Genomic DNA, 11,839 nt, shown 5'->3' with positions numbered 1-11,839 from the left:
AGAAATTCAGATTGGATAATTTAGCTATAATACGGGAGCCAAAAGAGGGATTAAACCTTTTTAGCATTGTGCGGCAGGATGAAAAGGATGTGGATAAAAATTATGTTTTGAAAAAAAATGAAAAATTAATATTTTTTAGTTGTGCAATTTGTGTTATATAAATTTTAACCTATAAATCTTTTTTTAAGGTCATAATTATAAAGCAGGTGTATGATACCCTCATTATGGGAGTAAACCAAATAAGTTCATTAATAAAATTTGGGTGTGACAGCAAAGTTGGGAGCTTCAATTTAAGTGCTTTAGAGTAAAACCCACACCTAAGTCATTCATTTTTACAAGTGGGATGGGCCCCATTCACCCTCCTCACTGATCCCCATTTTTATCCACCGTTAAAAATATGAATGGATAAGGTTTGTTTGTTGTTGAATTTATTTATTTCCCATTTTCAACTGAAATATCAAATCAAGCACTCAATAATACTCGTTTATGGTTCTGTTAATTATGTAATTAAGTGGTGGGGTCCATGTCCCACGTGACAAAAGAGGTAGAGTTTGTCAGACATCATGTGAGGGTGCGGGGTTTTTAAGAAACCTTAATCACCAATGGGACTACTTTCCTTTCATGCTTCTTCTTCCTTCCCTTTCCATTTATTGAAGAGTCAAGACTAACATGGCAGCACGTGCAACTTAGTGTCATGAATGCCAACTTTCGCACGTGACATTTAAGACATTAGTAAGAATTATTTGTCTGAAGTAAGTGTTTTCAATATATAATCATATTATATCAAGTGCAAAAACTCATAACTGTATATATATATATGTAATTTTAAGGAATATTTAAATATCATATTAAAATTTAAATGTATAAGTACATTTTGATACTATAAATTATATGTATATAGTCAATCATTTATTCCTATATTATTATAGCATCTTTATTATTTATCAATCATATATCTTCTTCCCTATACCTACAATTGTTCATGTGGTTGTCTTGATAGAATCTGAAGCAAAAACGAGGAATTATGAATGAAACAAAAGGGAACTCTTCTTCCCTATACCATCAATGGAGTTTAACAAGGTTGGAATGAACCAATGAAGCTCTACTGGATCCATTATATGTTCATGTTAAAACATATTGTCCAATAAATAATTATTGGTATGCTAAGATCTCCAAGAAAGGTGGAAAAGATGAGTGAAAAAGCTTCAAAATGAACATACAAGTTAGAAAGGAAAGAGAGGTGACAGTTAAAAAGAAGAAAATTTTATTTATACATGATAAATGAAAGGGCTTTGATTGAATTACATCAGCTAGTGTACATAGCTTTGACTTTCAACAAAGAGTTAAATCAATTTGATCCTACAGTAAACTCAAGAAGGGCTTCAAAAGAGACTTGGTATCAGGATGATACCATTCTACTGATTCCCACCACTCCTTTGGCTCAATATAAACAGAGAGTGAGAGAGCTGGAGATGGTTGGAAATTATGAAGATGGGAAAGATAAAGAGGCATCCTTTTTAGTTTCAGACAATTGGCCACAGATATATAATCAAGAGAATCGCAAACCACTACTCTGTCGGCGCTGCAAATACTCTTTAATTCTGGTAGTTTCTTCAAAACCAATCCTTTTAATTGTAAAAAACAAAACTCTACGGGAACCATTGCTCTTTTTTCCAGTTCTACTCCTCATGATGCTATTATTTCCTCTAGTTCATCACACTCTGTAACCCAAAGCCCTTGTAGATTTGCCGGCACGCAGTTTGCAGAGAACAGCTTTTTTATATTTTTACAACGGTGAATATAAAGAAATTTAAGAGAAGCAAAAGTGGGAAGTGGGACCTTAATAAACTTGGAAAAAAGCAAGTCTTCTTCTCTGCAATGGAGATAACACTCTTCAATACACACTCTTCAATACACAATTCCTCAATGTTAGGTGGAAGCATAATCTGATTGATATAGAAATCACAACCACATAACTCGATATATTTTCTCGAATAAATTGCATTTCGACATCCCATTTTACCCACATGGATCACATATTCACGAGGCTCTTCTTGATAGTGTAAAGATTGCACATATATATTGAAGCTTTGCAAATCGTAAAATGTACCTTTAAGGATTTCCAGCTTCTTCAATCCATGTAACTCTTCTCCCCTTATCAACATTTCACCAATAATCAAGTTTTGAAGCAAAGAGAGGTTTGATAATATTCCAATAGGGATCTCATCTAGCTCAACATCATTCAGATTTAGGTATTTGAGTCTTGACAAGTTTTCCATCCCATGAGGTACTTGTTTGATATTTGTTGCGTGAAGATCCAACTCCTTTAAAAACTTAAGTTTTGACAACGATGGCTCCTTCTCTAAATTTTGACATTCACCAAGTAACAATGCAGTGAGATTCTTCAAATTTGCTATGGAAATTGGGAGGCTCATGATAGGATTTCTAGAAAGATCAAGAATCTTAAGTGCATGCATATGCTTGAAGAAGCCTTCTGGAATACTCGTTATAAGACAATTAGACAATAAAAATGTTGTAAGGATTGGACACCTTGGTGGTGACATTTGCAAAGGATAAGGAAGTTGTAACCCCCAATTCTCCATCAATGAAACCTTCTCCAGGTCCTTGTTCTATTCCTGCACATTTGGTGGCTCCATTAATCTCACACCAGCTTCTACCAAGACTCGAGGTGTTCCAGTTGTTATGCATAATGCCATATCCCTTACAAGAGCATGCATTTTAACACATCTCTCATTTCCCATTTCAGTAACGACTTCTAACAAAAAATTATTTGAGTCTATTCATTATCGTACTACCCCTGTCAAACTCTGCCTGCCTACTATCCATTTCCTCCACAAAGCAATCCAAAGTTGAATAAGATCCTCCTCCTTGATTCTGAAATCCTCGGGATATAATGCGCAACTGAGGAAACAATGTTGGAGTTTTAGATCCTTCAAACGATCATAACTAAATCGCAACTGCTGCAAAACATCATCTTCCAATCCATTAACACTTTTAACGTATAAACTTAATTCCTCTAGTGCATTCCTTCATTTGTAAAGGTCATCAATGCCCTTCATACAAGAAGCTACGGTAATTATTGCCAAGGGCAAACCTGCTCAATGCTTAGCAATTGATTTTGCAATGGGTTTCAAATTTGGAATATTTAGAACAACTCGACCCACTTTCTCCAAGAACAAGTTCCATGCCTCTTCTTCCGCTAAGGGATTTATTTTAACTACTCTACAACAACCCACTTGTCGACACACATCAAATGATCGCGTTGTTAGCACTATTGTACTCCCAGCAGATGGCTCAGGGATTCCTACCTTGTCAAGGAAAATCCTGTCCCATAGGTCATCCAAGATCATCAAAAACCTACTTTTTCGAGACAATGTTTCAAACAACATCCCTGCCTTTGTTGTTTCATCTTCATCACCAGAAAAAGTTACTCCAATTTTACTTGCAATGTCTTTTTGTAATTTGGCAGTACTCATTTCCTTTGATACAGTGATCCAAATCACACTATTGAAGTTCCACGTCTCCTTTAAAATCTGATTGTTTATAAGCTTCATAATGCTTGTTTTCCCCACTCCTCCCATCCCGCAAAACCCTATCTTTTGAACCTCATCATCCATCAAGTACAGCCAAATTTCTTCTATATAGGCCTGTGCAGCTTCACCTGATAAAGCTGTTACAGATAAAACTTGTCCAATCCATTGAGGATTGTCAACAACCAAACCTTCATGAAACTTACCTTTTTGAATATGTTCTTCCACTTCCTTTAGCATCTTTAAAACATCTTCTGCACGAAATCCACGTGTAATAGCACTGCTTTTTCCAATTCTTCCATCAAGGCTTTGTATTTCGCCGTCGATTCTTTCAACATCTTCCAACCATATCTGGACGTCTCTCTTAAGTTTCTTTCTAGACCTCAGCTCCGTGCTCATTCTAGATTATATGTCTTCCTTCAGACCATTCAATTCCTTCAATTCCCTTTTAAGGTCATTCATATTCTGATCAAGGCTTCTCTGGTTGGCCAAGTGTTTATCAATCTTATTCAGAAAGAATTCCATGGTTGTAAGTCCGGAGTGCTCCAAAACGAGCAATATTTTAGAAACTAAGAAATGCATTTAAGGTCTATATCTATACAGGCATGAAAAGAACATTTATTGAACATATTCCACAAAATTTTAAGTGGTTTTTAAACAAGTTGGATAGATGTGCATCAAGAAAATTTCCCTCCCACTAATAATGAAATGAAATTAATTGTATACATAGATATCTAGAATTCAGTCCCTTATTTCATTAAAGAATGAATTAGATTAGTTACAGAAGTGTAAAATCCTAGTTATTAAACTTGCATTACATTTTCCTGTCACAATAAATTGAGATAGATTTCATGGTTTCAATCATAAGAGTATGTTATCATTTGATTTTTCTATGCAATAGCACCATGCTGTGTTCATTTTTGGATTTTGCCATAAAAAATTTGCATCTTTCCATATTGTTAATAGCTCCTGTCACCTCAAAATTTTTAAATTATATGCAAACCTTAGTTTAGAGTCCAAACGATAGGATAATCTTGTTTAATTTACTCTATATCTAAAAGAGCATGTACTTAGTGAGACCAAGGAAGCATATGAAGTGTAGTAAACACAAATCCTAAATAATCTGTAGCGATATCTCAGTGAGCTATGTTATCTAGAATCCTTGGTTTATCTTAAATATGCACACTCAATATGGGTACCAGGGAAAAAAAACTTAAGAATGAATATATGGGATGCGTAAATTCATCTGGAAATGGAGCACCATAGTTTATGAGGAAGAAGCCAGCATAAAAGGAAGATGTGGTAAACAAGTTACGAAGAATAGAATTAGAGATATAATATAAATTATCTGTCCCTAAATAACTTGTTAGCTTATATGGCGAGTACCAAAGAAAACCCACCAAATTAAGTACCTTTCCTTGCTTGCTGATGAATGACGGCAGCTAGAGGAAAGAGTTAATCAAAATGGGTTTTCTTTTCTATGCCAGCCTTTGACTCGCAGAATAGAAATCGATTCAATGTCTTTGTTTTGTTAATTTACCTCCTACTCCTCCTTCGGGTCGCCTTCTCCCGATTAGTTTCTGTAGGGATTGGATTGGGTTGGTGATCAGAGCTTGCTTGAGTCGATTAGGCTGGGTTTCTGATTCCTTTACAGTAGTTCTCTCCCTTGCATACGAAGGCTGTGGGGGTCCTCTTGTATTGGGATTTCACTGATTTTGACTAACTGCAGTTATAAAGTGTGGACTCTTCTTGCATGATACAGAAAGCACACGTGAGATGCAGCCAAACCAAGTACTAGTTGAATACCTGTCGAATTAAAAAAAATAGATGCCTTAATGGTCGTCACTCTGGGGCCAATCATTCTGATTGTCATTAAAGCCTGAAATTATGATCTCTCAACAGTGATACAGGTTACCCTGCACGCATTATTCACAACTGTTGCATAATACTCAAAACACCGAAAATATAATGGAGAATTTGGATTATTGTGGGTGTACCTTTTGTCTAATGTTTGGGTGGCTTGAAACCTGCATGAAACATCCTTTTTCTTTGCATTGCATTAATGGGTGTTCCATTCTCGGATTTCTTTTTTGCACCCATGTTGTTGACAAGATTGCCAGGACTTGGGTGCATAATGTTATCTAATGTGAGTTTAATTAGTTGCTGATGGAAGGTTAAGGGAGTAAATTAGAAAACTTAAAAAAGAATAATAATTCATTTATCTCAATGTAATTTGGTTGGTGGGTCAACCATTTTGACAAATTAATACTGTTCAACATTGATTTTGTTGTTAGAAACAAGTCTTAATTCACAATGAGGCCAAAACCGGTTAACGTTGGGTACTAACATGATAAAAACATGTATTCTTTAGGTATTAATTTGTTAATTAACCTTGTATAATAAAACATAATATAGATATTAAATATAGGTAATTATTTTGTCCAAGGTTAGTGGATTAAAAAAGCTCCAGAAGCGGGTTTAAAATGATATCAAATGTCATGTAAAGTGTTTTTTTTATTTCACTGGCAGTATATAAGATAATAATCGAGAAAAATGATGTTTATTATATGATCACGGAAAGAAAATTTAACTTATGTAAAAAGAATTAGGTTAATAATATGCTATTTGGGATTATATCGCGTACATATTTATAAGATGTTGTTTGATCAATTAAAATAATAAAGTGTTAAAAATTTAAATATTGAATTGAAGTTATAAAATATTTTTGATATTGTTGAGGCAATTTATGAGGACGGTCAACTAGCAATGTCCACCGATGTGTGGCACTACTTAAACTCACAACTTGTCTTATTTGTTGGCATGTTTGACCAAAATATCTTGGTTATTTGCTTGCATATTTTTTGGGGGGGATTTTGTGCAGGCAATCTTGGGTTTATTATTGGAGAAAAGATTAAATCAAGTAAGGTTATTTTTCAAGGATTCTTATTTAACCTACTAATATTATTTACTAAGATATGCAATTCAAGAAATGAGCTGACTTTGTGATTCTTTGTATCCCTATATAAAAGGTAATTGATTTCATGAGATTTGGGTAGATTATGTGGTCTGAAGTTTGCTTAGTGAAGCTGAATTTGTGCTTTAAATATGGAAGGCTTGCTCAACCTTGATAAATGTTTTATTGTTGAGGCTATTATGAGGAGTGCCTAGAGTAGTGCCACGAGCAATGCCCACTGTTGTCTAACATTGCTCAGCCTCATAACTTGCTTTATATTGAGTTGACAATTTTTGTTAACAAAATCTTTAAGTTGTCGTCTTTGATGATTATGTGGATATGTGTAGCTCCATCTATGACCTCCAAACCTGTTATGAGAACATATCTTAAAGAATGGTTTGGATTAGATCAAGGAAATCAACTTTCCTACTGTGAAGAGATTAGATTAGATTAGATTGAGTAAATTGGTATAATATACTGAAAATTTGAAGACTTATCTTGGTCATATTGAAGATATTATCCATATTGATTATATTGTTATTTTGATGGGAAGATTGATTGTAATTGATTGTTATCTTAACAAGCCTTAAAGTCTTGCAAGGCTCGTGTAGGTAAAAGGTGCAGAGAATTTTAGCACTTATTTTGTTATTTAGAACTTATTTTTTAGAGCGTATTTTGTAAGTAATCAAGTGAGTCATTTGGTTTACATCCTAAGTTTTCAGGGGGAAAACTTAGAAAAGAGTGATCTAGATCTTAGGTGCAAAAATGAGGTTGCTAATATGAGGAGTGTTAGTGCTTGTAACCACTTGTTGTACAAGGTGTTACGATAGTAGATTCTCTCTATAGGCAAAGCCCCGCAGACGTAGGGAAACTGAACTGTATAACTATAACGTTATGTTCATCTTTGTTCTTTACCAATGCTTGAAACAGTTGGCATTGCCGTACCACTACATCTGGTACTACTTAATAGGGGTGAGCATTCGATCGAATCGAATCGAATCGAATCGAAAATTTTCGAGTTAATCGAATTTTCGAATCTCATTTTATAATTCTAACTTTATTTGAAGTTTTCTCGAATCTAGTCGAGTGAGATGGAATTCGAATCGAATCGAATCGAATATATTTGTTCGAGTTAAATTTTAAAAAAAAATTGGGTCCTTGTAACTATTGTCACCCATCGTAATAAAATTTGTCCACCTTAATTAAATTTTTTATTAACTTTCATCACTTCATAATTTATTTATTAATTTTTTATTTACTGGTTAGCTTCTTTGCTTGCTTAGTTGTTTCAATTATCTTGATTCTTGTCACTATGTATTTTAGAATTAAAAATATATTAAATGTAAAAATATGATTTTTTAATAAAAGTTATTTTAAAAATAAAATGTGAAATTGATACCAATATAAAATTTTAACACGAATATTTTATGGCATAATTAATAATTCAATTTTAATATAAATATTCAATATGACTAAACAATTCAATAATATAAATAATATAAAATGTGAAATTTAATTTAATAATATAAATAGTAGATATAAATAAAATTATTACTATTTATGTTTAGTGATTTTTTTTGGATATTTTGATTTTTTATTTGGGAGTAAAGGGTGAGAAGTAAAAGTTTAGGGGAAAAATAAAAAGTTTTGGGGAATAAAAGTTTGAGGGAAAGTAAATAGGGGGAGTAAAATTTTGGAGGGAAAATATTAAAAAAAATTTAGAGCGGGAGGGTTTGGGATAGATGGGAGGTGAGATGGGAAGGGAATAAAAGTTTTAGGGGAAAAGTGGGAGGGAGTAAAAATTTTGGGGGAAAATAAAAGATTTTGAGGGTTTTTGGGAGTAAAATTTTGAGAAAAAATAAATGGGAGAGTAAAATTTTGGTGGGAAATGAATTTTGGGTAGATTGGGGGGTTGGGAGGGGAGGAGAGTAAAAGTTTTGGGGGAAAAGTGAGAAGGAGTAAAAGTTTTGAGGGAAAAGTAAAAAGGTTTGGGAGTTTGGGGTAAAAATGTAAAATATTATAGTTTGATATTCGAATTATTCGAATTCGAAAACTCAACTCGATTCGAACTCGAAATTCGAAAAAAATTCGAGTTGATTCGAATAACTCGATTCGTTTAACTCGAAATTCGAATTTTTTTTCGATTTTTTCGAGTCGAATCGAGTTTTGCTCACCCCTACTACTTAATTTACTTGCAATTATTGTTTCTTTCAGATATATTAGTTAAAAATAAGTATGAAATATAATTTTAAAGGCTAAAGTCTTTATATGATAATATAATGTCAATATAAATAAAATTGGATTAATTGGAAATATTCTTCTTAAGTGATAATTAGCTCTTATCTACTTATCATTTTCCACACTTTTCTATAGTAAAAATTCTACCAGTTTGCTTTTATTCTGAATCATCAAACTATGTAAAAGAAAACAAATCATTAATGTTACGCTTGGTTGGAGTATTATATCTTCCACATATTTTAGTTATTGGCTGACTATAAAGTAATTACAATTGGTATTTTTAGCCAATCACATGACTTATTTATGGCAAAGAGAAGGAAAAATTTTCACTAATTTTGAAGAGATTTTATTTTATTTTATTTTTACAAAAGTTTTACTCATCTTTCTAATTGCATGTTTAAATTTATACTAATTATTTTTTTATTTTATGTCTAACTCTTTTAAAACATACGTGTTAAATGCATTTTTCCTTTTATTATTACACTAAAACCAAACATAACATAAAAATATTAATTTTAAATCGATTAATTTTGTTCAAATATTTATCAAACAAATCCTAAAATTTAAACCATAGTTAAGTTCACAAGCTTAAGTGATGCCATTTTGATATGTTTTCGATTTTATTTTATTTTATGATTTTATATTCATATTGAATTCATCCATACTGAAACCTGTTAAAATAGTGTTGCATTATATTAGGGGTTTTTTTTATATAAAAATAATATAAAAAATTAATTAATTAATTACGAAAATGTGTTTTTGAGATAAATTATTTACAAAAATATGTTATTTGCTACCGTATTTATCGGTGTCGTCTGAAACATTGGCGGCACCACTCTCCTTTTTCAATCAATCATCATGCAATCATTAGACTTTTTAAAATATATATTTTTTGATGTTGTCACTGTATCAGGCGACACTCGTATTTTTAAAAATACAGATATATATGATGAGAGAAAAACAAAAAAAATAATATTTTTTATGAGTGCCGTCGGGATGTCAAGTGGCACCACTTTAATTTTTTTTAAATAATTGATAGCCTATTGGATGCTGAGAATTCTTTATTTTAACTTTTAAGCTTTTGAGAAATTGTTTTACATTATGAATTTTGCTTATGGTCATTTCTCTTACAGGTGATGACTTTAATCAGAGAGTTTGACTTCATTAAATTAATTAAGAAAAAACATGGAAAGGACATCAATATGGATAACAAGACTCTTGGGAAGGTTTTAGAGCACTTCATTAAATTAATTAAGAAAAAGTATGGAAAGAACATCAATATGGATAACAAGGCTCTTGGGAAGCTTAGGAGGAAAGTTGAGCTTGCCAAGAGAGCCCTCAGCAGCCAGGAGGCTGTCAATTAAATTTTTTTTTTTTTTAAATTAAAGTAGTGCGCTGCTTGATAGTTCGGTGGCACTTATAAAAAAATTTATTTTTTTCTCTCGTTGTGTATACTTACATTGTTACGAGTATTTTTAAAAATACATACGGATATTGCTTGATATAGCCGCGACACATAAAAATTATTTGTTTTAAAAGCCTAATGATTGCGTATGATTAGCCAAAAAGAAGGGTGATACCGTCGGGATGTCAGGAAGTATTGTCATCCATTATAACAAATAACCCATCCTGTAATTAATTTTTTCTCATTAATTAATTATTTTTATATTATTTTTATAAGAAGGGCATTATATTAATTGGTTGAGAACTGAGGTTTATTTTTATTTGAAATAGAAATATGGAGTAGTGCTTCATTATTTTCTTAATTTGGAATTTCATTCTGATCATACATGATACAACATCAACCTAACTGGCTTTACCTTGAAATGTGCTTTTATATATATATATATGATCACAAATGAAGAAGATTTCAAATACGCAGGTATTGATACACAAAATAATAGGAGCCATTTATTGATAACGCTACAATATATCTCGATACATGGATTTACTGCATGAAAATGAATTACAATTTCTTGCTAGCATTAGCAATGAAGAAGCAAAGGGTTCTAAGTTTTGAACCAAACTAAAAGACCCTAGCTTGATATCCCTGAAAGAGAGAAAAGCAGGCAGAAATTTCTGCCCACCAAAAAAAAAGGGAAAAACTCTAAAGCAAGATTGGAGGGAAAATTATACAAATCAACCAAGGATAGAAAAATAATGTACTCCTTAAGTAGATTTAGGTATATAAGAGAGAGTTTGGACCCAACCTAAAAAGCTTTGAGGCTGTGATCTAATCATTATGATGAGTAAAAAGGTTTGGTCCATACAAGGAGAGAACCCATGTAGGAGGAAAAAAAATAGTATATTGAAGCTAAGGTAGGAATTTTATAGGCTCAAAATAGTATATTTAATGCAAATATGCAAACATGATGATCTCAGTTTGCAACAGTGAGATCATTCATCTCCCTTATGATTGCTGGAATGCAACTGGAACTCCTTGCAATCCCACCTTTGTTTTGAGCTCCTTTATTGTCCCTATGGCTAAAAGTTTTAGCCCTAAGACTTTTGCCTTCCAATCTGGAACCCTTCCTCAAAATATCCCTCATGGCTTCAGCTGTCAACAAAGCTGGATACTCCCTCCCAAACTTGTTGAACTTAGCACACCTATTCATATGTGCACTCAAAGCTTCCTCTATCTTCCCTCCCGTTTTCTCCTTTTCTTCTTTCACTGCCTCAGCACATAACCCACATATCCATTTCCCCAAGTACTTGTTGCGGACTCGGTCGATGTACTCTGGGGTGCACTCTTCACTCATCCCACAACATTCGCACTTGGCATCTTCCACTTCGGATATAGGCGGGAGCTCGTTTTCATCTACGTCTACCGGTGCTGCTTCTTTATAATTATCAAGCGCTTCCTTGCTGAGTTGAAAAGAGATATCGGATGTGGTACGGTGGAGGCTGTCGTTTGAGAGTCGTGGTGGCTTGGGGAAGTTGTTGCTCCTGGTGAAAGCGTCTGCATGTGGTGCCATGTTAAAAGAAGACTTAAAAACCCAAAGTTTTAGATATTGGGAAACACACTAGTATGTAAGCAAACAAGCGATAATTGAGCATATAGAAGTGAAGAGCTTGGAAGATTCTATTTCAAACTCAA

At 33.0% G+C, this 11,839-nt stretch overlaps 2 protein-coding genes across 2 annotated transcripts; both read right to left on the bottom strand.

The window, feature by feature from the left end:
• Positions 1-1,359: 1,359 nt before the first annotated feature.
• Positions 1,360-3,950, bottom strand: LOC128033868 (disease resistance protein RPS5-like). Its single transcript, XM_052622354.1, has 5 exons — positions 3,199-3,950; positions 2,817-3,048; positions 2,613-2,721; positions 2,111-2,494; positions 1,360-1,625 (listed from the first exon to the last, which is right to left on the bottom strand). Exons 1-5 carry the CDS (start codon positions 3,948-3,950, stop codon positions 1,360-1,362), a joined length of 1,743 nt encoding a protein of 580 aa, XP_052478314.1.
• A 6,677-nt stretch (positions 3,951-10,627) lies between these two features.
• Positions 10,628-11,839, bottom strand: LOC105778702 (hypothetical protein). The gene has a single exon (XM_012602455.2). It carries the CDS (start codon positions 11,715-11,717, stop codon positions 11,121-11,123), a length of 597 nt encoding a protein of 198 aa, XP_012457909.1. The 5' UTR covers positions 11,718-11,839; the 3' UTR covers positions 10,628-11,120.

The sequence above is a fragment of the Gossypium raimondii genome, chromosome 10 (genome assembly GCF_025698545.1).
Source record: "Gossypium raimondii isolate GPD5lz chromosome 10, ASM2569854v1, whole genome shotgun sequence".
In the NCBI taxonomy this organism is placed as follows: Eukaryota; Viridiplantae; Streptophyta; class Magnoliopsida; order Malvales; family Malvaceae; genus Gossypium; species Gossypium raimondii.
The sequence above is the reverse complement of the archived record's forward strand: the minus strand, read 5'-3'. Positions and strand labels throughout refer to the sequence as shown.

What these genes read in the sequence shown, in the direction of transcription:
- LOC105778702 (XM_012602455.2), bottom strand. Translation starts at nt 11,717, where the DNA reads ATGGCACCACATGCAGACGCTTTCACCAGGAGCAACAACTTCCCCAAG.
- LOC128033868 (XM_052622354.1), bottom strand. Translation starts at nt 3,950, where the DNA reads ATGAGCACGGAGCTGAGGTCTAGAAAGAAACTTAAGAGAGACGTCCAG. An exon ending in GCAGGCAGAGTTTGACAGGG is followed by an intron (nt 2,722 to 2,816) that starts GTAGTACGATAA and finishes TGCTCTTGTAAG; the next exon opens with GGATATGGCATTATGCATAA. An exon ending in GAAGCTGGAAATCCTTAAAG is followed by an intron (nt 1,626 to 2,110) that starts GTACATTTTACG and finishes TACAATTAAAAG; the next exon opens with GATTGGTTTTGAAGAAACTA.